Below are 27500 nucleotides of genomic sequence, written 5' to 3' on the forward strand. Positions count from 1 at the left end.
ATCCATACATCATCCACACATCATCCATACATCATCCACACATCCTCCATACATCATCCATACATCATCCACACATCATCCACACATCCTCCATACATCATCCATACATCATCCACACATCATCCATACATCATCCACACATCCTCCATACATCATCCATACATCATCCACACATCATCCACACATCCTCCACACATCATCCACACATCATCCATACATCACCCACACATCATCCACACATCATCCATACATCACCCACACATCATCCACACATCATCCACACATCCTCCACACATCATCCACACATCATCCACACATCATCCACACATAATCCACACATCATCCACACATCATCCACACATCATCCATACATCCTCCACACATCATCCACACATCATCCATACATCATCCATACATCATCCACACATCATCCATACATCCTCCACACATCATCCACACATCATCCACACATCCTCCATACATCACCATACATCATCCACACATCATCCACACATCATCCATACATCATCCACACATCATCCATACATCACCACACATCATCCATACATCACCATACATCATCCACACATCATCCATACATCATCCACACATCCTCCACACATCATCCATACATCATCCACACATCATCCATACATCACCACACATCATCCATACATCACCATACATCATCCACACATCATCCACACATCCTCCACACATCATCCACACATCATCCATACATCATCCACACATCATCCATACATCACCATACATCATCCATACATCACCATACATCATCCACACATCATCCATACATCATCCACACATCATCCATACATCATCCACACATCATCCATACATCATCCACACATCCTCCACACATCATCCATACATCACCATACATCATCCACACATCATCCATACATCACCACACATCATCCATACATCACCATACATCATCCACACATCATCCATACATCACCATACATCATCCACACATCATCCACACATCCTCCACACATCATCAACACATCATCCATACATCATCCACACATCATCCGTACATCACCATACATCATCCATACATCACCATACATCATCCACACATCATCCATACATCATCCACACATCATCCATACATCATCCACACATCCTCCACACATCATCCATACATCACCACACATCATCCACACATCATCCACACATCCTCCACACATCCACACATCATCCATACATCATCCACACATCATCCATACATCACCACACATCCTCCATACATCATCCACACATCCTCCACACATCATCCACACATCATCCATACATCATCCACACATCATCCATACATCACCACACATCCTCCATACATCACCATACATCATCCACACATCATCCACACATCATCCACACATCATCCACACATCATCCACACATCATCCATACATCATCCACACATCATCCACACATCATCCACACATCCTCCACACATCATCCACACATCATCCACACATCATCCACACATAATCCACACATCATCCACACATCATCCACACATCATCCATACATCCTCCACACATCATCCACACATCATCCATACATCATCCATACATCATCCACACATCATCCATACATCCTCCACACATCATCCACACATCATCCACACATCCTCCATACATCACCATACATCATCCACACATCATCCACACATCATCCATACATCATCCACACATCATCCATACATCACCACACATCATCCATACATCACCATACATCATCCACACATCATCCATACATCATCCACACATCCTCCACACATCATCCATACATCATCCACACATCATCCATACATCACCACACATCATCCATACATCACCATACATCATCCACACATCATCCACACATCCTCCACACATCATCCACACATCATCCATACATCATCCACACATCATCCATACATCACCATACATCATCCATACATCACCATACATCATCCACACATCATCCATACATCATCCACACATCATCCATACATCATCCACACATCATCCATACATCATCCACACATCCTCCACACATCATCCATACATCACCATACATCATCCACACATCATCCATACATCACCACACATCATCCATACATCACCATACATCATCCACACATCATCCACACATCCTCCACACATCATCAACACATCATCCATACATCATCCACACATCATCCGTACATCACCATACATCATCCATACATCACCATACATCATCCACACATCATCCATACATCATCCACACATCATCCACACATCCTCCACACATCATCCATACATCACCATACATCATCCACACATCATCCACACATCATCCACACATCATCCACACATCATCCATACATCATCCACACATCATCCATACATCACCACACATCATCCATACATCACCACACATCCTCCATACATCACCATACATCATCCACACATCATCCACACATCATCCACACATCCTCCACACATCATCCACACATCATCCATACATCATCCACACATCATCCATACATCACCACACATCCTCCATACATCACCATACATCATCCACACATCATCCACACATCATCCACACATCATCCACACATCATCCACACATCATCCACACATCATCCATACATCATCCACACATCATCCATACATCATCCACACATCATCCATACATCCTCCACACATCATCCACACATCATCCACACATCATCCACACATCCTCCATACATCACCATACATCATCCACACATCATCCACACATCATCCATACATCATCCACACATCATCCATACATCACCACACATCATCCATACATCACCATACATCATCCACACATCATCCATACATCATCCACACATCCTCCACACATCATCCATACATCATCCACACATCATCCATACATCACCACACATCATCCATACATCACCATACATCATCCACACATCATCCACACATCCTCCACACATCATCCACACATCATCCATACATCATTCACACATCATCCATACATCACCATACATCATCCATACATCACCATACATCATCCACACATCATCCATACATCATCCACACATCATCCATACATCATCCACACATCATCCATACATCATCCACACATCCTCCACACATCATCCATACATCACCATACATCATCCATACATCACCATACATCATCCACACATCATCCATACATCATCCACACATCATCCATACATCATCCACACATCCTCCACACATCATCCATACATCACCATACATCATCCACACATCATCCACACATCCTCCACACATCCACACATCATCCATACATCATCCACACATCATCCATACATCACCACACATCCTCCATACATCACCATACATCATCCACACATCATCCACACATCATCCACACATCCTCCACACATCATCCACACATCATCCATACATCATCCACACATCATCCATACATCACCACACATCCTCCACACATCATCCACACATCATCCACACATCATCCACACATCATCCACACATTATCCATACATCATCCACACATCATCCATACATCATCCACACATCATCCATACATCCTCCACACATCATCCACACATCATCCACACATCATCCACACATCCTCCATACATCACCATACATCATCCACACATCATCCACACATCATCCATACATCATCCACACATCATCCATACATCACCACACATCATCCATACATCACCATACATCATCCACACATCATCCATACATCATCCACACATCCTCCACACATCATCCATACATCATCCACACATCATCCATACATCACCACACATCATCCATACATCACCATACATCATCCACACATCATCCACACATCCTCCACACATCATCCACACATCATCCATACATCATCCACACATCATCCATACATCACCATACATCATCCATACATCACCATACATCATCCACACATCATCCATACATCATCCACACATCATCCATACATCATCCACACATCATCCATACATCATCCACACATCCTCCACACATCATCCATACATCACCATACATCATCCACACATCATCCATACATCACCACACATCATCTATACATCACCATACATCATCCACACATCATCCACACATCCTCCACACATCATCCACACATCATCCATACATCATCCACACATCATCCATACATCACCATACATCATCCATACATCACCATACATCATCCACACATCATCCATACATCATCCACACATCATCCATACATCATCCACACATCATCCATACATCATCCACACATCCTCCACACATCATCCACACATCCTCCACACATCATCCACACATCATCCATACATCATCCACACATCATCCATACATCACCACACATCCTCCATACATCACCATACATCATCCACACATCATCCATACATCACCATACATCATCCACACATCATCCACACATCACCCACACATCCTCCACACATCATCCACACATCACCACACATCATCCACACATCATCCACACATCCTCCACACATCATCCATACATCATCCATACATCATCCACACATCATCCACACATCATCCATACATCACCATACATCATCCACACATCATCCACACATCATCCACACATCCTCCACACATCATCCATACATCATCCATACATCATCCACACATCATCCACACATCATCCATACATCACCACACATCATCCACACATCATCCACACATCCTCCACACATCATCCATACATCACCACACATCCTCCACACATCATCAACACATCATCCACACATCATCCACACATCATCCATACATCACCACACATCATCCACACATCATCCACACATCATCCACACATCATCCATACATCACCATACGTGTGTTTGTGTGCGTGTGTGCGTGTGTGCGTGTGTGCGTTTGTGTGTGCGTGTGCGTGTGCGTGTGCGTGTGTAATGACTTTATTCTCGTAGTGCCCCGCATTTTTTTTTTGGTGGCCCTTAGACTCCGTCGTATTATTAAAATGTACAAACGATGAATATTGACCCACAAAATGTATTATTCATCGCTCATTTATTGAGAGATAAATCACAATAGTTTGTAGAAGTTGTGTGGTACAATCCACGGGTTTCACGCTGAAGAATTTCTTCTTACATTGAAATCCACACAGCAACATTTTCACAGCTCATTTCCTGACATCTTGCATTGGCACAACTCCTGAGAGCGCAGGGCGTGGAGGGTGTGGTGCATTCTGTGAATTTTATTTTAATTTTGTTTTATTTATACAGGGTAAACCCAATGACAAAAACTCTCTTTTTCATGGGTTCATGGCTATTAAAAACCACACACAGACTACACAAAGTAACACAGGATATCCAAATAAATGCCAATAAAACATTCAATAAAACAATCAATACAATTAACAAACACACTATGAGACAGTAGTACACCAGCACATCCTCCTTATCCAGTGTTTTAATGCTTAAAATTATGTTTTTTTCCACAGGAGTAAAGTTGTTGAAAGACTTTTTCCCGTCTCTGTGTCGACACGATGGAACTGTAAGACAAAAACAGACAAAACCTGTTCAATAATCAGGCAACATGCCAAAAAGAGCCTTAAACAGACAGTGCTGTTCTCATCACATCCAATGATCACAGAGCTGAAACTTAGAGCTGAAACTTAGAGCTGAAACTTAGAGCTGGACCTTAGAGCTGAGTCTTAGAGCTGAACCCTAGAGCTGAGTCTTAGAGCTGAGTCTTAGAGCTGAGTCTTAGAGCTGAGTCTTAGAGCTGAACCTTAGAGCTGAGTCTTAGAGCTGAGTCTTAGAGCTGAACCTTAGAGCTGAATCTTAGAGCTGAACCTTAGAGCTGAACCTTAGAGCTGAGTCTTAGAGCTGAGTCTTAGAGCTGAACCTTAGAGCTGAATCTTAGAGCTGAACCTTAGAGCTGAACCTTAGAGCTGAGTCTTAGAGCTGAACCTTAGAGCTGAACCTTAGAGCTGAGTCTTAGAGCTGAACCTTAGAGCTGAACCCTAGAGCTGAGTCTTAGAGCTGAACCTTAGAGCTGAGTCTTAGAGCTGAACCCTAGAGCCGAGTCTTAGAGCTGAACCTTAGAGCTGAACCCTAGAGCTGAGTCTTAGAGCTGAACCCTAGAGCTGAGTCTTAGAGCTGAGTCTTAGAGCTGAACCTTTGAGCTGAACCTTAGAGCTGAACCCTAGAGCTGAGTCTTAGAGCTGAGTCTTAGAGCTGAACCTTTGAGCTGAACCCTAGAGCTGAACCCTAGAGCTGAACCTTTGAGCTGAACCTTAGAGCTGAACCCTAGAGCTGAGTCTTAGAGCTGAACCCTAGAGCTGAGTCTTAGAGCTGAACCTTAGAGCTGAAACTTAGAGCTGAACCTTAGAGCTGAACCTTAGAGCTGAGTCTTAGAGCTGAACCCTAGAGCTGAGTCTTAGAGCTGAACCTTAGAGCTGAACCTTAGAGCTGAGTCTTAGAGCTGAACCCTAGAGCTGAGTCTTAGAGCTGAACCCTAGAGCTGAACCTTAGAGCTGAACCTTAGAGCTGAACCTTAGAGCTGAGTCTTAGAGCTGAACCTTAGAGCTGAGTCTTAGAGCTGAACCTTAGAGCTGAGTCTTAGAGCTGAACCTTAGAGCTGAGTCTTAGAGCTGAACCTTAGAGCTGAGTCTTAGAGCTGAGTCTTAGAGCTGAACCTTAGAGCTGAAACTTAGAGCTGAACCCTAGAGCTGAACCTTAGAGCTGAAACTTAGAGCTGAACCTTAGAGCTGAACCTTAGAGCTGAATCTTAGAGCTGAACCTTAGAGCTGAACCTTAGAGCTGAGTCTTAGAGCTGAACCTTAGAGCTGAACCTTAGAGCTGAACCTTAGAGCTGAGTCTTAGAGCTGAGTCTTAGAGCTGAGTCTTAGAGCTGAACCTTAGAGCTGAACCTTAGAGCTGAGTCTTAGAGCTGAGTCTTAGAGCTGAACCTTAGAGCTGAACCTTAGAGCTGAACCTGAGAGCTGAGCATTAGAGCTGAACCTTAGAGCTGAACCTTAGAGCTGAGCATTAGAGCTGAACCTTAGAGCTGAGTCTTAGAGCTGAACCTTAGAACTGAACCTTAGAGCTGAGTCTTAGAGCTGAAACTTAGAGCTGAACCTTAGAGCTGAACCTTAGAGCTGAGTCTTAGAGCTGAACCCTAGAGCTGAGTCTTAGAGCTGAACCTTAGAGCTGAGTCTTAGAGCTGAGTCTTAGAGCTGAACCCTAGAGCTGAACCCTAGAGCTGAGTCTTAGAGCTGAACCTTAGAGCTGAGTCTTAGAGCTGAACCTTAGAGCTGAGTCTTAGAGCTGAACCTTAGAGCTGAAACTTAGAGCTGAACCCTAGAGCTGAACCTTAGAGCTGAACCTTAGAGCTGAACCTTAGAGCTGAACCTTAGAGCTGAACCTTAGAGCTGAACCTTAGAGCTGAGTCTTAGAGCTGAGTCTTAGAGCTGAACCTTAGAGCTGAACCTTAGAGCTGAACCTTAGAGCTGAACCTTAGAGCTGAACCTTAGAGCTGAGTCTTAGAGCTGAGTCTTAGAGCTGAGTCTTAGAGCTGAACCTTAGAGCTGAGTCTTAGAGCTGAGTCTTAGAGCTGAGTCTTAGAGCTGAACCTTAGAGCTGAACCTTAGAGCTGAACCTTAGAGCTGAACCTGAGAGCTGAGCATTAGAGCTGAGCATTAGAGCTGAACCTTAGAGCTGAGCATTAGAGCTGAACCTTAGAGCTGAGTCTTAGAGCTGAACCTTAGAGCTGAACCTTAGAGCTGAACCTTAGAGCTGAGCATTAGAGCTGAGCATTAGAGCTGAACCTTAGAGCTGAGCATTAGAGCTGAACCTTAGAGCTGAGTCTTAGAGCTGAACCTTAGAGCTGAACCTTAGAGCTGAATGCATATATATAATATCACCATGATCTAGAACTGAGAGAACTGTCCCACCGCTCTCCTCAAACCTCAGCCCAGCGAGAACACTGCACTGAAGTATATATCTATATTTTTGTAATATATTGTTCATATTTGGGGTTTTCTGCACATATATTTTCTGTAAATATTAATTCAAGCAGAGGGAGAAAGAAACGAATAATGGCCAATCTGTAATTGTTCGTAGTATATGAGTTTCAATTCATTTTAGTTAAAAGTTCAATGGTATCGGTATTGGATCGATATCATGGTATTTGCCGTAGTACTACTTGGTATCGGATCGAATAAATAATCTGTCCAAACCTTTCTTTTATGCAGGAACACAGCACCGACAACACTGGTTAAGGTGTGATTTTAGAGCCTTCTCACTCATTCTTCATTTGTTTCTTCTTTTAGAACGTCATCAACACATTCACACAGACGGCCAAACAGGCTCCATGCAGTTTCTACGGCAACGTGAACGTGGGGAAGGACGTTTGCCTGGAGGAGCTGAGGCAGGCCTACCACGCTGTAGTACTGGTACACATTCTAAGTAGTTTTATCACAAAAATGTCAGAATCAGAATGGATTTATTGCCATTGTCAATCAACAGAATTCACAAACATAGAAACTTGTCTTGGTGATTGGGTGCAACATAAAACAATGAAATGTCTTCCTTAAAGTCCCTCTGACAGGTTGCATGGCTCATTGATAGTTAGAATTTATAAAAATGTTATCACATAATGTTTTAAAGTTTTAATAGAAAACAGTGGGCCTCTAATGTAGCGACTTTATTTTGTTGAATTCATGTTTAGAGAGTCCAAAAAATTGTTTCTTTGTCTAAATTATGCATAAAGTTTGACTGGAATGAGTGTCCCTGATGTGACTGTCACTTCCTGTCATTTTCTACAGATTTTTCAATGTTTTCTCCACAATTACCTGCTTGACAGGTATAATTACATCAAATAGTCAAAATTAGAAAATTGTAAAAGCCTGCCATACGCACTTAAGAGTACACAAAGTTTTAGAATGAAGTAGTGTTTCATTTGTATTAAAAAAAAAAAAGATCTCTAGTACTACTTGTCTTCTATATAGTTCTAATATATGACGTCTGTAGTTCCTTATGTGTTTTTTTGGTCATCAGAATTTGCATACCGTATTTTGCGCACGAAAAGACGCACCGGATTATTAAGCGCACCATCAGCTATCTGTGTAGCATGTGTAGCATGTGTAGCATGTGTAGCATGTGTAGCATGTGTACTGGTCCATACATAAAGCACATGAGATAAACAAAACAAACGGATAAGTCAGAATCAGTTGAGCTTTATGAAACGCGTTCAACTCATTCAGATCATTGTTCAACATCAAAACACACTCTGCTATCGCTAACAGACACGTTAGCATATCCACAACACACTCTACTATCGCTAACAGACACGTTAGCTTATCCACAACACACTCTGCTACCGCTAACAGACACGTTAGCGTATACAAATCAATTCTCAGTCAAGATCACTTGTAAACACGTAAAATACAAACACAGAACACACTCTGCTACTGCTAAAAGACACGTTAGCGTATCCACAACAACTCCCAGCCTCGTTCAGTTGCAACACGTAAAATACAACACAGTCCAGGGTTCAGATTAAAGATTTTCACTTGTGCAGCAGCAGCTGCTAAACAATCCGTTAATTTTTTCAAATTTGTATAGCAATTTGATAATTGCATAGCAAAACACGAAAGTGACTAAAAATATTTTCCATTGATATAACATGATTATTTATTTAAAATGTATTTGTAAACATTCTATTAAAAAAAAAAAAATTCTTAACAATTAACTTTTAAACACTAAAAAACATTAAAAAAAAAAGAAAACTTGCAAATAAAATTAGTTGTTGAACATATTAATCAACATAGACAGATGGCCTTATTTACAACTTTCTTCCATATCATCATCAATCAGATGACTATTTCCAGGAGTATTAAGCTTCTGATGGAAAAATAAAGGTTGCTGTGGCGACCATCATGGTGTATTTTATGTGATATTAAAATTGTACCGCTCTAGTTGACGTTCCATTCCATTTTTCGTTTTGCTATTTGATGACTGTCCCTAAGTACTCTCGTCTCGGTTCCGGCTGCACATTTGATGACGGTCCCTAAGTACTCTCGTCTCGGCTCCGGCTGCACATTTTGATGACGGTCCCTAAGTACTCTCGTCTCGACTCCGGCTGCACATTTGATGACGGTCCCTAAGTACTCTCGTCTCGGCTCCGGCTGCACATTTGATGACGGTCCCTAAGTACTCTCGTCTCGGCTCCGGCTGCACATTTGATGACGGTCCCTAAGTACTCTCGTCTCGGCTCCGGCTGCACATTTGATGACGGTCCCTAAGTACTCTCGTCTCGGGTCCGGCTGCACATTTGATGACGGTCCCTAAGTACTCTCGTCTCGTCTCTGCTCTGCACATTCAGATCAGTGTAATTCACTGAGCCCAAAATACGCATCTGATTGTTAAAAACGAGGTTTTGTCACTGCAGTGTAAATATGAATATTTTGGCTGTGAATGATCTACAAAGACTTTTGCGTTTAGGAGATATTGACCTCAGAAGTCCGAATCTGGCACGCTAACTTCACCGCATGTGGCTCCTCCCACTTTCAGACTCGCGGTCTGAGGCCGCAGCGGGACTCGTCATGACAACACAGCGTCCGACATGTGTCATGCCGTTATTGACGATCGATTGACGAGTGATCAGTACTTTTAGGCGCTTTGGTTACACAATTGAACACATTTTAATATCGCAAAAGCTGCGATACAAACACACTTTTTTCTGACGAATGCATCGCATTTGAGAGAAATTGCGTCGCATTTTGCGATGCGATACCGCTTATTCTGAACCCTGCAGTCTGCTACCGCTAAAAGACACGTTAGCGTATTCACAACAACTACCAGCCTCGCTCAGTTGCAACATGTAAAATACAACACAATACACTCACTTTTTCAGTTCATTCCTTGTCATCAAATCCTTCAAATGCAGCTGAAGTACATCCCGCATAGCTATGACCAGACGTCCCATGTTCCGATGCATTTGTCCTGGTTTCGCACAGACTTTGTCCCGTGTGTCCTGGTTTAATGTCTGCTGGGGCGCATAATGGTAAAAGCAGCCAAAGCGCCGATAGTGCTCCGTGCTAAAATCTCTTTGGTCATGTGATGCCGCATCTCGGATCCACGCGGCAGTTCATTTCTTGTGATAATATAACAGATCCAATGGTCTCTTGGTAGTAGCCATCTTGAGATCTTCCAGTTTCTTGGGGTCCTTCATTTACCGGTAGGTGTCTGCGTTGTGCCTGACTGAAAATGTTGTTTACGTTTTGACAAAGTTTCGCGTGCGCCGCGTGTAGCAGAAGACTACTGTTCCCAGAATGCTTTGCACACATGTTGTTGGGACTTCCGGGTCCGGAGTACTGTAACTCTAGTCGCGCATCGCGTCTCGTGTCCCAAATCTTCCTTATACACCGTGTACCACACAAAATATCTTCGCGGTCAGTAAGCACAACCAGAAATAAACCATATATTAAGCGCACCGGACTATTAAGCGCACGGACGGCTTTTGAGGACGTTAAAGACTTTTACGTTCGCCTTATAGTACGGAAAATACGGTTACCTCTGGTGGACTGCAGGTCAAAAGCTGCAAAATCATGTGTGTGTCACCGTTAAAACGAATTGAATTGCAGAACAAAGTGAGTAAACATTGGTGGGCGTGGCACTAGGAGAAGTGAAGTCCACAGGGGAAAAAATAATGTATGATGGCATGAATGACTCTAAATACAACTTTAAGTGGTTTAATACGGTTAGAAAGCTCCTAAATTTGATTTTGCATTATAGGTCTCCTTTAACACAAACACTAAAATGTCCCATGGTGTGACATGAAAACTTGTATAATATATTTATTATAAATGACAGAGCTCATCAGTCATTTATGTTCCAGGACAAGCACTGGTTCAGGGTTTAAGCTCCAGCTCAAAAGACATTAATTATTATTCTCTTAACTTTTGTAAAGTCCTACTTTTCTTGAAAACGCCGAACAGAAAAATACATGTCTAATTGTTAAGAACATTTCAGTCCTGGGACTGTTACATCATTATTAAACTATGGACATATTATATACCGCTAATTTATTATTTACCACAGTGGGACAGAAGATGGCGCTCAGCAGCACATGTTAAAATATCAAAACCAAAAACCCTGAAAAAAACTTCCTCAGGCTTCTAGAACTCATTTATTAATGTTTTTATTTTTTATTTTTTGCTACAAAAGCATGTTACACCCAAATATGTGATGTATTGACCTTTGTTGATACTAATGATACTGCTGCTGTTGTTGGTTGTAGAGTTATGGAGCAGAAGGCAACAGGACGCTGGGAATACCTGGAGAGCACCTGGCTGGAGTCTACTCGGCAAAGGACTTTGTGGGCTGGTACAACGGGCTACCCAGCTGTACACAGGTACAAATACTTATACTTATACAGGTGTCAAATACTTCAGACTGCATCATCTTTGTGTTTGAGTATTTTTTGTTTGACTGTTTTATTATCTTGTGTGTCTGTGTGTCTGTGTGTCTGTGTGTCTGTGTGTCTGTCTGTCTGTCTGTCTGTCTGTCTGTCTGTGTGTCTGTCTGTCTGTCTGTCTGTCTGTCTGTCTGTGTGTCTGTCTGTGTGTCTGTGTGTCTGTGTGTCTGTCTGTCTGTGTGTCTGTCTGTCTGTCTGTCTGTCTGTCTGTCTGTCTGTCTGTGTGTCTGTCTGTCTGTGTGTCTGTCTGTCTGTCTGTCTGTGTGTCTGTCTGTGTGTCTGTCTGTGTGTCTGTCTGTCTGTGTGTCTGTTTGTGTGTCTGTCTGTGTGTCTGTGTGTCTGTGTGTCTGTGTGTCTGTCTGTCTGTGTGTCTGTCTGTCTGTCTGTCTGTGTGTCTGTCTGTGTGTCTGTCTGTGTGTCTGTCTGTCTGTGTGTCTGTCTGCGTGTCTGTCTGTGTGTCTGTCTGTCTGTGTGTCTGTCTGTGTGTCTGTCTGTCTGTCTGTCTGTCTGTCTGTGTGTCTGTGTGTCTGTCTGTGTGTCTGTCTGTCTGTCTGTCTGTCTGTGTGTCTGTCTGTGTGTCTGTCTGTCTGTCTGTGTGTCTGTCTGTGTGTCTGTCTGTCTGTCTGTCTGTCTGTGTGTCTGTCTGTGTGTCTGTCTGTCTGTCTGTCTGTGTGTCTGTGTGTCTGTCTGTGTGTCTGTGTGTCTGTCTGTGTGTCTGTGTGTCTGTCTGTCTGTGTGTCTGTCTGTCTGTCTGTCTGTGTGTCTGTCTGTCTGTGTGTCTGTGTGTCTGTGTGTCTGTGTGTCTGTCTGTCTGTCTGTCTGTCTGTCTGTGTGTATGTGTGTCTGTGTGTCTGTCTGTCTGTCTGTGTGTCTGTTTGTGTGTCTGTCTGTGTGTCTGTCTGTGTGTCTGTCTGTCTGTCTGTCTGTCTGTCTGTCTGTGTGTCTGTGTGTCTGTCTGTCTGTCTGTGTGTCTGTCTGCGTGTCTGTCTGTGTGTCTGTCTGTCTGTGTGTCTGTCTGTGTGTCTGTCTGTGTGTCTGTCTGTCTGTCTGTCTGTCTGTGTGTCTGTCTGTCTGTCTGTCTGTGTGTCTGTGTGTCTGTGTGTCTGTCTGCCTGTGTGTCTGTGTGTCTGTCTGTCTGTCTGTGTGTCTGTCTGTCTGTGTGTCTGTCTGTCTGTCTGTCTGTGTGTCTGTGTGTCTGTGTGTCTGTGTGTCTGTGTGTCTGTCTGTCTGTCTGTCTGTCTGTCTGTGGTGTGTGGTGTGTAGCTGAGTCCAGACCTAAACTGTGACACTGCAGTGATCCTGGGACAGGGGAACGTAGCGCTGGACGTAGCTCGTGTTCTGCTGGCTCCAGTTCAGATGTTAAAGGTGAGAAACACAGTGTTTTGTTGAACTCTTCATAGATTTGGACACATGACTTGTTTGTTGTCGTTGCCATTTTGAGGACGTCACTGTTGTAGCTCGTCTGCTGTGAGTCATGAGGCTGAAATAGTGCATCTCACTGATGATATTAGTTGTTATTAGTCTTTAAACATGCTCTGGAGTACCTTTAGTTAAATCAATATTGATAAGAAACACAATTACATTTGGATCTCTGCCTAGTTCCTATTCACACAGTACTAACTTCATATTGCGTTTGCCCTGAGTCCCGTCCTCTTTTGGGTGAAACATTCTGCTTCATTCGATGGCGCAAATACAACTGGACAGATCTTCTCTCCTTTAGAATCAGAATCAGAAAAGAGTTTATTGTCATTGTCAATGAACAGAATTCATAAACATAGGAACTTGTCTTGGTGATTCGGTGCAACATAAAACAATGAACAATGAATAAGTCAAAAGAGAACAATTTAAATCTGCTATGGGATAAGAAAAAAAATAACAATAAGCTATCAGATAAAAAAATAAGAAAAACAAAATAGGCTTAACATGTACACACATTTACAGTTGAATTTACACATGTAGAGCAGAAAGTGAATGATTAGTGAGTGATTAAATGATGGTTAAAGTGACAGTGTTCATGAGTTCAACAGCAGAGGGGAGTGGCCTCCTGCCTGAGGGGAGTGGCCTCCTGCCTGAGGGGAGTGGCCTCCTGCCTGAGGGGAGTGGCCTCCTGCCTGAGGGGAGTGGCCTCCTGCCTGAAGGGAGTGGCCTCCTGCCTGAGGGGAGTGGCCTTTGAGGGGAGTGGCTTGAGAACCATCATCAGAACCTCATTCCCTCAGATGTTTGAACCACCAACGGACGATTCAGAGGAAATAGCGTTAGCAGCCAATTAGCACTAGCTTTCCTCTGCTTCGGGTGAACAAAAGGCTCCACACAGTGGCCGTAGTTTAGAAATACAAACTCCATTTAGATTCTTCATGACAATTAATGATGGAAATATTCGGTCAGGGCTCACTTTTTGGATTGAGGGATCCCAAATATATTCTGCTACATAATGTTTGCCTGACCAGCCGTTCCCAACACGTTTTGGCAAACTACTTATCAAAACTGTGTGTGGGTCTGGGGCTCGACCGCTGCGTTTCAACTTCTAGGGCGGAGTTTAGAGCAGAGACAGAACCAATCACATAAACCCAGAAGTGACGCAAAAAACGAGACACGCTTAACCGGATATTACGTAGCCCATGTCAACAAGGCGTGTTCCGCGTTATCCTTCCCCGAACGCAGAAAATGTCTCCTGAATCGCGATGACGCCCTTCGTATAACCGCATCTAACGCACGTTCATCACGGCGAGTAGAGCGGACTTTCCTGATCGTTCAAACCGAAGCGAGAGCTGAAGTAAACACTCGGTCACGAGTCGGGTCCGCCATCTTGAATGTTTTGGAACGGGGGTGAAGAGCTACTTCCGTATCTCAGTGTGACGCGTTAAAACCTCCGCCTGGGATTGGTAAATTGGTCGGTAGATGGAATACCGACGATCTCATTGGCTATTGACGACTCCGAGTCCAGACCGAGACGCATTCAAAATGAATGTGGGCGGGGCTGGCGGGTCAGGCAATAAGCAGCAGTTAGCATGCGTTAGTGCACAGTTGTACTGATCGCCACAAGACGACATAAATGGACAGAACCAGTCTGGAGAAGATTAAAGACTTAAAAACAGCAGAAGATTCTCAAAGCCACATCAATTATTGATGAATCGTCAGTTATCAAGGAGATTGTTTTTCACTGTTGGAGGGAGAGGATTTTCTAACCGGGAATCATTAAACCAGCGCAAAGGAAACTAAATGTTACTGCAGGTAAGTTTTTGATGAGGGATCAATGGTAGAACATGGTTAACTGCTCAAAATAGTCAATTTAGCAAAATATGTGTCCCATAAGTCTGACAGTAGGCTAATTATTAGCACAGTCACAGGATTAACTTGGTAGTTTAATGTGTAAACTAACTCTGGGAAACAGAGTGCTTCCTGCTCTGTCTGGAATGTTCTCTGTGAGTCCTCTGGCCTCTCCTGGTGCGGCTGATCCATTTCTAGTGAAAAACAGGGTCTTTGATGTTGGTATTACCCACAGTGCAGCAGGCAGACAGCACAGCGGCTTCTGTCCTCAGAGCGGCAGAAGCAACAAGTGTCACATCACTTTAGAGCCACAAATATCAAAGATTTTGTTTAGAAACCAAAACATTATTTAATAATGAGGAGCATTTAATTATCTCACTGCAACCAGCAACTGTTCTTTCCTTTTATTAGTGAACAATTTCATAAGTATCAGTATTGAAGCACTAAATAGTCTATTCTTATTTCCTTTTCTTATGATTCCCGTTACCCCTGTCACCCCTGTCACCCCTGTCACTCCTGTCACTCCCATTGGCTGTTGTGGAGTCAAGACAAACTACAAGAACCAGAAGTCAGTCATCAGATATTTTTCATCCACAAATTGTCGATTACTTTTTCAGAAAACAGACATCACGGCCCCGGCTCTGGAGGCCCTGGCTGCGAGTCGAGTGAGCCGCGTGTTGATCGTGGGCAGGAGGGGCCCGCTGCAGGTGGCGTGTACTATAAAGGTGAGGATTACTGAGCATCAAAGGTATTTATTTTCTCATAGACTTTGAAGAAGAAGAAAAAAACAGGTGACGTTTACAGTGCATTATTTGGCAGCTTCGACTACACACTTTGTGTCACATGATTATATTCAGATTTGACCAGAAATTCTGCCTATTTGTCTCCAGTTTGACTGTGGTGAAGTTTATTAATGTTACTTCCTATAGGTAGAGGTAATTCTACAACTGTTACCTAGCAACCGGACAGCAAAAAAGGGACTATATAAATGACACAATAGTTATGACTTGACAAATAGAAACACCTTTATTTTGTTAAATTATTGTTTTGTCATCTGTGTGTAAATGTCCCTGTGATTCCCCAATATGAGTCAGAGCTGAATTTGAATCAAAATAAATCGAAAGTTACATATGTAACTACGGTTCTATGAATCCCGGATGACCGCCAGAGGGCGGTGCTGAAGCACTGAATGTTCCCTTCGCACATGCGCAGTTCGAGTAGTTATACCAAACGAGTCACACATGTGACCCTGGATGGCACCCAGAGGTAATATATTCCCCCGCCATCCATTACTCCGTTCTCAGAATCTTCTCGCGAAACCGCAAGATTCGGAGTGACAGAGCGCCTCTGGCGGTCATCCGGGATTCATAGAACCGTAGTTACATATGTAACTTTCGTTCTATTTCATCCCTACTGACCGCCAGAGGGCGGTGCTGAAGCACTGAATGACATAATACCAGCAATGTCACGAAGAATCCCAAGCACATACCTCACTGAGAAGGACTCGGGGATTCTTGGAGAACCACACCAAGAGGATGTGGAGCGGCCACATTGACGCTGTAGAATCTGGCGAAAGTGCCCGGCCCAGTCCAAGATGCCGCCTCGCATATAGTTCCCAATGGAACGCCCTTCATGGCAGCCCAGGAAGTGGAGACGCTTCTGGTGGAATGAGGCGGTGGGGGGAGTCCAGCCACACCGTAAGCACGGCGAATCACATCGACAACCCAATGCAAAAGACGCTGTCTGGATAGTGGACAGCCCTTCTTAGCACCACCGTAGCACACGAACAGCTGGTCTGAGCACCTTATGTCTGCAGTTGCCGCAATATAGGCCTGCAATGCCCTCACTGGGCACAATGACCGGAGCCTGTCCCTGCCTTCTCCAGCTGGAGGCTCATACCGAGCCAAACTCAAAGGCCGGTTGCAATGAGCGCGGGACAACACCTTAGGCAGAAATGTCGGATTCGGCCATAAGGTGACACCGGAGTCATCCGAGCTCCATCTGAGACATGTGGGACTGACCGAAAGGGCATGTAACTCACTGACTCTTTTCGCGGAGACCATGGCCAACAAGAATGCAGTCTTCCCAGACATTTAATGTCCGCCTGTGCCAAGGGTTCAAATGGAGGTTGGCAGAGGGAATCTAACACCACTGACAAGTCCCATATTGGGGCACGTGGAGCGACGGAGGGCCGCAACCTACGAGCTCCCCGTAAAAAAAGTGAAACCAAGTTATAACTCCCCACAGTACGATTGTTGACCAAACCATGATTACAAGATATGGCAGCAACATATACTTTCAGGGTCGACGGGGACCGGCCATCATCAAGAAGAGATTGGAGAAACTGCAAGATAAGAGGCACCGAACAGGACACCGGGTCCTCACCGTGGGCAGAACACCACTGGGAAAACAGCTTCCACCTGTTCTCATGCTGCTGACGAGTAGAGGCAGCCCTGGCATTCAGAAGCGTTTGTTTAACCGCATCGGCGAGGCCAGTTAGCTGTGGCTCGGACCCGCGTACGGCCAAACCCACAGCCGGAGGCGTTGAGGGTTCGGATGCCAAATCTGACCCCTCAACTGAGACAGTAGATCTCTCCTGGCCGGAAGGGGCCACGGAGGGCTGCAGCACAGGCTGTACAGTAACGGAAACCACGGCTGTGCCGGCCAGCATGGGGCTATCAGCAATAGCCTGTGACCCTCTTGGAGGACCCTCTGTAGGGTGGGCCAAATCAGTGGAAGAGGAGGAAACGCGTACAGAGGCCATGTGTGTGCCAGCACATCCTGGCCTAAAGAGCCCGGCGCCCTTGCGAGGGAGAACCATAGCGGGCAGTGGGTCGACTCTTCTGAGGCGAACAAATCTACTTGCGCCTGACCAAAAAGGCCCCAAATCGTGTGCACCACCTCGGGGTGGAGGGACCACTCTCCCGGAAGGGGTTGCTGCTGTGAAAGAAAGTCTGCTACGGAATTGCTTTCTCCCGGCAGATACACAGCTCTCAGTGTGGACAGACGAGGCGCAGCCCATCTCAACAGATTGCGAGACACCTCGAGGAGCTGAGCCAATCTGACACCTCCCTGATGGTTGATGTGATAAACCGTGTAGGTGTTGTCCGACCGAACCAGAATATGTTTCCCTCTCAGGTGTGGCAGGAGATGCCTGAGAGCCAGATAAACAGCACGCAGTTCTAAAACATTGATGTGAGCCAAGCGATCCCTCTGAGACCACATCCCTTGGACCATCTTGTGCTGCCATACTGCACTCCATCCTGTGGTGCAGGAGTCGGTGGTAACCACCTCCCTGCGGCACACCATCAAGCCCATGGGGACTCCTCTCGCCAAGTACTGCCTGTCCCTCCATGGGGCCAGTGCATGCAAGCACTGCCACGTCACCCGAAGCGTTTGCCTTCGGTGCCGTGTAGCGTCCAGGTGAAAACTGTTCAGCCACCGCTGCAGAGGACGCAATGACAGGTGGCCGAAGGGCACAATGCGTGTAACGGAGGTCAGCTTCCCCACAAGTTGAAGAAACTCGATGAAAGGGTGCCAACTGTCAGGCCCGAAACGAGAGACCATATTTTGAATGTCGTCCAGCCGACGAAGTGATGGACGAGCCTTCATCGACACAGTATCTAACTCTATTCCCAGAAATGTTGCCCTCTGGGATGGGACCAGGTTGCTTTTCCCCATATTCACTCTGAAGCCCAGCTGGGTCACATGAGCCAGCAGGCGAGCTGTATCCCGGATGACTTGCGCTCGGGATGAAGCGCAAATTAACTAGTCATCCAGATATGGTAGGACTTTCAGTCCGTTGGCCTGCAAAGGCGCAAGGGCTGCTTTCACACATCGTGTGAACACTCTCGGGGAAAGGGAGAGTCTGAATGGGAGCACCTGGAATTGCCAATGGCTGCCTAGATAGGCAAACCTGAGAAACTGCCGATGTTGAGGTGCAATGGGCACGTGGAAGTAGGCATCTTCGAGATCTACAGACGTGAACCTCTCCCCGTCTGTGAGTGACTGAAGAACCTCTCCTGTGGTGAGCATGTGGAATGGCAACACTTTCAGGAAATGGTTGAGTCCCCTGAGATCCAAAACGTGACGAAATCCGCCTGTCTTTTTGGGCACGAGAAAATACGTGGAGTAGTAGCCCCCGGGTTGCAACAGAGGATCTAGTGCCTCGATGGCACCCTTGGCCAGGAGGACGGATAGCTCCTGGGTCAATGCTTGAGCTTTTGCCGGGTCGCTGATCATAGTCATCCTGACCCGGCCTGACATGTGTGGCCGGCGTCGGAATTACAGTCGATACCCATGGGTCCGACGCATGAGCAGCCCAGTAGCTGAGCTGCTGATTGGAAAAATATCTGCCGGCCGGCCTGAATGTTTCAGTTTCGTGCCCCTCGGCCCCTAGGGGCCCTGGGGGGGCGGCGGCCAGTACCCGAAGGTCTTGGCTGGTGTCCCGGTTGGCGTGGGGTGCCGCAAAATCCCCTGTCAGGACCCTCTGGGGGGTAGCGTACCCCACCAGACCAACTCCGTGAAGGTGGCTGAAAACTAGGGCCAGCCGTCTGGTGTCTCACAGACCGAGGGGTGGGCCCCGCTCTGTTGAGGCCAGAAAGTTGCTGCCTGGTCTGTCGGGCGAGAGCAGTCCGTTCCAACGCTTCCACGGCAGCGGAGCCAAACAACTCTCCGGGCTGCACGGGCACACTGCGGAGGGTCCTACGGCACGCCTCAGTGAGGGGAGACTGAGCAAGCCAGATCTGTCGACGGGCTTGAACAAGGTAAGACATAACTCTGCCTAGTTCCCTCGTCATAAGTGCAAAAGCCTGTAGCGCTGTGTCACAAAACATATTTGAAGCAGTATCAGCGGCGTCACCCCCTTGAAGGGAGGAAGAGAGCGCCAGCATCACATGAGCCAGTGAATTGCCTAAGCGACCGGCCCGCGCACCGGAATTATATGCCTTGGTCACCAAGTCATCAGTCACCCAACATTGGGACCGAGGACATCTAACGTCCTGGCGTAATGAGAGACGCAATGGCGGGTTCAACAGCAGGCATGTGATCCAGACCGGCTGCCGATGGATTATGCATAGTGGCCAGAACCCGTCCGTCTGATGAGAGCCTCGAAAAGGCGCTCGGATCTCTCCAGCAGACATGCATCTCTTTAAGATACTCCTTGGACGGCGGCACGACAAAAGGCGTAGGGGCACGTCCCCGCCTGAAAAAAGCACTAGCAGAGCCGGGCTGCTCAGGCTGCGGAATCTCCACCTGGAGAAGCCCCAGGGCTTTACGCAGGACATCCTGCATGGGGCTATCGCCTGAGCCACTATAACTTCGAGCAGAGTCATAAGAGCCATCCCCAGAACCATGGAAGGATGGTGCCCCCTCCTCATCTCTAAAATGAGAGGCAGATGCTGCCACGGAGAGAACATTGTCCTCCGGAGAAAGAGTAGGCATGGATCGGTAAGGAAATCCAGCCTCAGCAGCAGGGGAATCCACGCGATGAGCCTGCAACATGGACTTCATTGCTTCTAATTCAGCCGATAGCTGCTCCACTCTGGATGTCAAGCCTCGATCTGACTTGGCCTTTTTTGCAGGACCGTCAGTGCCTGCGGGCTCAGAGAGGCGTTTTGAGCGTCTGGGAGGGGGCGGGAGGTCATTGTCACCCGTCAAGGTCAACTCTGCCAACCTCAACACTCTAACCGCCTGTGGCATATAACTGCAGTTCATGCATGGGTCATTCGAGAGCGCCTCCCTCAGGTGGTCAGGGCCAAGGCACGTCGGACAAAGGTCATGACCATCATCAACATCTGTCGATCGATAGATAGATCTATCGATCGATCGACATAAGAAAGATGTGTGTAAGACTTGTGGATCTTTGGCTCCAGGAACTTCGGGAAATGGTGAACCTTCCTGGGACCAAACCGGAAATGTTGGCAGCTGATTTTGATGGCGTCGCTGAAGCACTTAAAGGTAACACGTGTGTCTGTGTGTGTGTGTCTGTGTGTGTGTTTGTGTCTCTGTGTGTGTGTTTGTGTTTCTGTGTGTTTCTTGTAAATCTATAATGTACACATTTGCTGTGGCGTAGTTTCAAGCAGAGTAACATGTGTTATATTATTATTACCATCATCACCATGATACCATATGTTGTTGTACATGATGATGTAGTTATATTTTTAAAATAGCAATCACCATATACCACTACCATTGTCATTGTATATAAAAAATAAAAAAAACCTCTCACCTCACCCTCCGCGGGTGGTCCCCTTTCAATCTCGGGTCCTCTACCAGAGGCCCCTGGGAGCTTGAGGGTTCTTCAGTATCTTTGCTGTTCCTGCACTTTTCTGGACCGAGATGTCTGATGTTTTTCCTGGATCTGCTCAAGCCACTCCTCCAGTTTGGGGGTCATTCCTCCAGTTTGGGGGTCATTCCTCCAGTTTGGGGGTCATTCCTCCAGTTTGGGGGTCATTCCTTCAGTTTGGGGGTCACTGCCCCAAGTGCTCCGGTCACTACGGGCACCACCGATACCTTCACGCTCCAGACCTTCTCCAGCTCCGAGCTGGATATATATATATATATATATATATATATATATATATATATATGTATATATATATGTATATATATATATATATATATATGTATATATATATGTATATATATATATATATATATGTGTATATATATATGTATATATATATATATATGTCAGGTAATGTGTGGCTTTTCGTGTCTGTCTCCTCCTCCGGTCAGGCAACCGTGGCCTGCACGTAGCCTACATTATTGCCCGACACAGGACTGGCTAAAATACAATACAAGTTGATATAAATAATGACTCAGCTCAGTTTGTGTCAAAAGGCAGAGAACAGATACGCTTTTAACAAGGATATAATGCTCTAGTGTCTCAGCAAATCTACTATGCGGACATGCTGTTCCAGAGCCTGGGCCCTGCTACAGAGACAGCTCCGTTTCCTCTGCCACAGACTCCTGCGTTACATGTCACCGTGGTTACGCCCACCGCTCAGCACTCATTCTTAAGTCATTTCAACAGTCCTCTCACCTGCTCTTCATCACAGCAGTGAGCGCACATCTCCACACACTCCCGCTGCTCTGTCGTTCGGGACATGAGCGGGACAGTCCCGCCAGGTGTTTAGGTCTGACCTTTTATAAGAATGTGTTCCAGTTGTGTCTTTACTGTCCAGAGCGAGCTGAGGTTGGTTTCCCCGTAGCTGAGCCGCTAAAGGAGACGTTTAACCGGAGTCGTTTAACCTGTCAGACAGTATGCTCTCTAAATTGTTCAGTTAGAATGTGTAATATAATTTGATATCTCATATTAAACAAGACATATTATGCATTTTAATGATCATTTACCAATATTATCATTATTATCATCTTTAGCTTACTATGAATTGTATTATGATGGACTCCTGCATGTTTGAGTTCATCCTGTATTGTACTGCTTTTGAGGCTTCAGGGTTAAGAAAAATCGACATATTCACCTACCCCCTTTCCCAGCCCACAGCTCTATACTGCTGTTCTTCAAAAAATATTAGTAGACAAAATGAAAAAAGCTGCTTGCGGCGGTAAAATGCCACAATGACGAGATAATACGTTCTGCAGTTTAAGTAAATGAACCTGTTTCTGTTAATAAGCTGTAAAATGAAGTTCTGTAAATGTGAAAAAAGACACTGTGCAGAAAGAAGTACAGAGTTAACCGCAGCATGTCCCTGTAGCGTGCCTGTGGTTGAACACGCTGGTGTGTGTGTGTCTGCCCCAGGAAATGTGACACTTCAGAACATGATGACGAAAACATAAATAACATCGCTTCTCTTTAGTTTCGAGACCTTGAGAGCTGAAGTGAGGCATGTTTCTGACCACAGAGGAGATTAGCTGCAGTTCGCATGCGCTAACAGGAAATTAGCACTTCTTTAAATATTGCGACTTCTTTTTATGTAAATAGAGACAAAATGTTATAAAGAGAAAATCTAATTAGAAATGCATTATAAGTTTGTATAATGGACTTATTATTTCAGGCATTATTTGTTTTTAGGTGCAAATTTAGGTGCAAACAACATGCTTAACATACTGTGCCTCTTCTGCCCTCTTATGTACTAAATATGTCCCATTTAAAGGGGACTTATTATGCAAAATTAACTTAAATAAACTTTTAACCTTGTTACAACAGTGCTTCCTCATCCTGTCAAGTTTCTCATTTATTAAAAGTTGTATTTCGACAGGTTCCTGCAGAGTAATCCTGTACTTTCCTGCAACTGAGGCTCAAGTGTTCAGAAAAGCCACGTTTTCCCCTACGTCCTATCCCCGCCCACATTTAGTTGTGATTATTTGAAAAATGAGGACTCTGAATGACACATGTAGGATTCTAAAATGTCATGTAGACACTTTAGAAAAATAAGGATGTGAAAATCTGCTGCTTGTTACAGTGAAATGTAACAAGAGGCGGGGCTTGTTAGTTCGACAGTTTTGAACTCAATGGACTTGTTTCTATTATTAATCCGTTATAGATCAATATTGAGGTTAATAAACAAAATGTAAAATGATTGTCTACCTGAAAAAAGCACAATACATGTCTAACCGTCCAAAGACATGCATGTGATACGATCATACTCTATACAATCATATCACAAAACAGTTATGAATATCGCATTGTTTTCTCATATTGTGCCGCGCTACAATCTGTGTTAATCCAAAGACAGAAGTGTCAAACGCAGAGAGCAAATGTATTTCAGAGAACAAATGGTGAAAGTCAAATGTCTTTGTGGCAGACGTGGCCAGGCCCAGGAAGCGTCTGACAGAGCTGATGCTGAAGACGGCCCTGGAGCGCCCCGGAGAGAAGGAGCAGGAGAGGAGGAGCACGGCCCACAGGAGCTGGGGCCTCCGCTTCTGCAGGAGTCCTCTGGAGGTGCTGCCGGATCCGAGCGGACAGAAGACCGCGGCGCTCAGACTGGCAGTGAACAGGCTGGAGGTACAGGCCCGATCTGTCTGACTATTGATCATCATAATGTCATGATGTCATGATGTCGTAATGTCGTAATGTCGTGATGTCGTGATGTCGTGATGTCGTGATGTCGTGATGTCGTGATGTCGTGCTGTCGTGCTGTCGTGCTGTCGTGCTGTCGTGCTGTCGTGCTGTCGTGCTGTCGTGCTGTCGTGCTGTCGTGCTGTCGTGATGTCGTGATGTCGTGATGTCGTGATGTCGTGATGTCGTGATGTCGTGATGTCGTGATGTCGTGATGTCGTGATGTCGTAATGTCGTAATGTCGTAATGTCGTAATGTCGTAATGTCGTAATGTCGTAATGTCGTAATGTCGTGCTGTCGTGCTGTCGTGCTGTCGTGCTGTCGTGCTGTCGTGCTGTCGTGCTGTCGTGCTGTCGTGCTGTCGTGCTGTCGTGCTGTCGTGCTGTCGTGCTGTCGTGCTGTCGTGCTGTCGTGATGTCGTGATGTCGTGATGTCGTGCTGTCGTGCTGTCGTGCTGTCGTGCTGTCGTGCTGTCGTGCTGTCGTGCTGTCGTGCTGTCGTGCTGTCGTGCTGTCGTGCTGTCGTGCTGTCGTGCTGTCGTGCTGTCGTGCTGTCGTGCTGTCGTGATGTCGTGATGTCGTGATGTCGTGCCGTCGTGCCGTCGTGCCGTCGTGCCGTCGTGCCGTCGTGCCGTCGTGCCGTCGTGCCGTCGTGCCGTCGTGCCGTCGTGCCGTCGTGCCGTCGTGCCGTCGTGCCGTCGTGCCGTCGTGCCGTCGTGACGTCGTGACGTCGTGCCGTCGTGCCGTCGTGACGTCGTGCCGTCGTGCCGTCGTGACGTCGTGACGTCGTGACGTCGTGACGTCGCGATGTAAAAAGCCAAGGTAAATGCTGGAGTGTCGGGTCGGGACGGTCGGCTTGAGTTCCTGTATTAAGTATAATTAAGTATAGGGTAATGGGCATTAACCCTGTTCTAAAGCTGTGAAGATGCCCAAATATATAGGCTCACAGTTTGGGATAATGTTTTTAATTAATTTAATTCAACTATTTCTATAAACCACTCGTGCACGGCTGACAGCTTTAACAAAGATCAGATTTTGTGGCCATTTTTGCCTATTTTCAGGTCATTAGCTTTTTTCCAGTTCAAAGCCCTTAAGCTTTCTTAAGGGCTTTAAGCTTTAAGTCTCAGAATGAAACGATTTGGTATCTGGAATGAGAATAGAAGTTTCCCATTTGAACCTCTACAGCTCAATTTGATGATACACTACAATAAAATAAGATGAAATTCTCTTCTTACGCAAAGTAAACGTACGCGCAGTAAATATTAAGATTAAAAAATATTGGTGCATCTGTCATTTATTGAACGATAAGTCGATATAGTAATTATTGTGACATCTGCTATAATTTGAGTTTGAGATGTTGGTGATGATGGTGGTTTAAGAAGCGCTTCTATCCAGCACCGTCAAAGCAAATGTGTTAAGTTCATCAATATCGATGATAATGATGGATTTTTGTGATTTTTTTTGTACACCTAATTGATACTAGAATACAAGCTCCATCTGAACGAGTGTCTACCTCTGAAAACTGCCCGTCAGATAGAACCCCCTTGGCTCTCTGGAGATACATTTTTGATTTGCATTGACATTTGTTTGATTCTACCCACAGAGCTCAGGAGAGGGAGCCCGGGCCGTGCTGACCGGACAGGAGGAGGTGGTGCCCTGTGGACTGGTCATCAGCAGTATCGGATACAAAAGTCTGCCCCTAGACCCAGCTGTGCCCTTTGACCCCAGCAAGGCTATTGTCCCAAACAACATGGGCCGGGTTACAAAGGCTGCAGGTAAAAACACAAAAAGGAACAAACAAAAAACTCTAATCTTACTAAATAGCTCAGCTGCATTTACCTAAGGCTTGATTTTTCTTATGGTACAAGCACAAAACTGGGCTCGCAGCGGCATCTAGTGGTATAACACGGTATGACAGTGTGGCAGAAAGACTTTCCAATCAATTCTGTGATACATTTTGACTATAGATGTCAGATTGTTTAAAATATCTGGAAATAAAATATGCTCTACAACATGTAAATAAAATGTATAGATTCAAATGCAAAGGTGGTCTAAAGCAGTGGTTCCCAAAGTGGGGTCACGAATCATAAGCTGGGGGTCGCGAGATGATTTCAAGATGTAATTTTAAAATTATGACTGTTTAATATATATATTCTGTTTAATCTCTTTTTTGAATTTACTTCTTTTTAAATTGTAAGTTGTATAAAAATTGAGTGAAAACACATTACAATATTCATATGAATACAATTAAAACCTGATTTTAAAATGTTTCTGTCGGGGTCCCGGGTGGGTTTCATGGTGATTTTGGGGGTCCCATTCTGAAAATGTTGGTAACCCTGGGTCTAACTATAATTATTCAGACAATGTGCTGTAAAGACATTTTTTCAGCTGGGAAGTAAATTAAAATGCAGTATGAATACAGTGAACCCTCGTTTATCGCGGGGGTCACGTTCCAAAAAGAACCCGCGATAGGCGAAATCCGCGAAGTAGAAACCTTTATTTTGTTACAGTTATTACACAATGAAATACTCCATAAAACATTGAAGCTCACACGCTGCTCCCACCGGCCTCGCAAACTTCAATTCTCAAGCGGTTTTATGTACGTGTGCATATTAATCCATAACGTTATTGACACAGGAAGAGAAGACGCGGAGAGACTGTTTAGCCAATCAGAATGCAGAACACAATGCATGATGCAAATCCTCGAAG

General features: G+C 45.2%; 1 protein-coding gene across 1 annotated transcript in view; it reads left to right on the forward strand.

The window, feature by feature from the left end:
* fdxr (ferredoxin reductase) overlaps nt 1–27500 on the forward strand; it is a 46349-nt gene that overhangs the window by 11262 nt on the left and 7587 nt on the right. Inside the window, exons 4-10 of the mRNA XM_072456007.1 lie at nt 8356–8478; nt 12327–12440; nt 13767–13868; nt 16388–16495; nt 21644–21728; nt 24539–24738; nt 26395–26566. Of these exons, the coding sequence (XP_072312108.1) occupies nt 8356–8478; nt 12327–12440; nt 13767–13868; nt 16388–16495; nt 21644–21728; nt 24539–24738; nt 26395–26566 (904 nt within the window). The remainder of the gene's footprint in view (nt 1–8355; nt 8479–12326; nt 12441–13766; nt 13869–16387; nt 16496–21643; nt 21729–24538; nt 24739–26394; nt 26567–27500) is intronic.

Source organism: Eucyclogobius newberryi, unplaced genomic scaffold (assembly GCF_026437365.1).
Source record: "Eucyclogobius newberryi isolate DKJ021-1_F unplaced genomic scaffold, fEucNew1.0.hap1 SCAF_20, whole genome shotgun sequence".
NCBI lineage: Eukaryota > Metazoa > Chordata > Actinopteri > Gobiiformes > Gobiidae > Eucyclogobius > Eucyclogobius newberryi.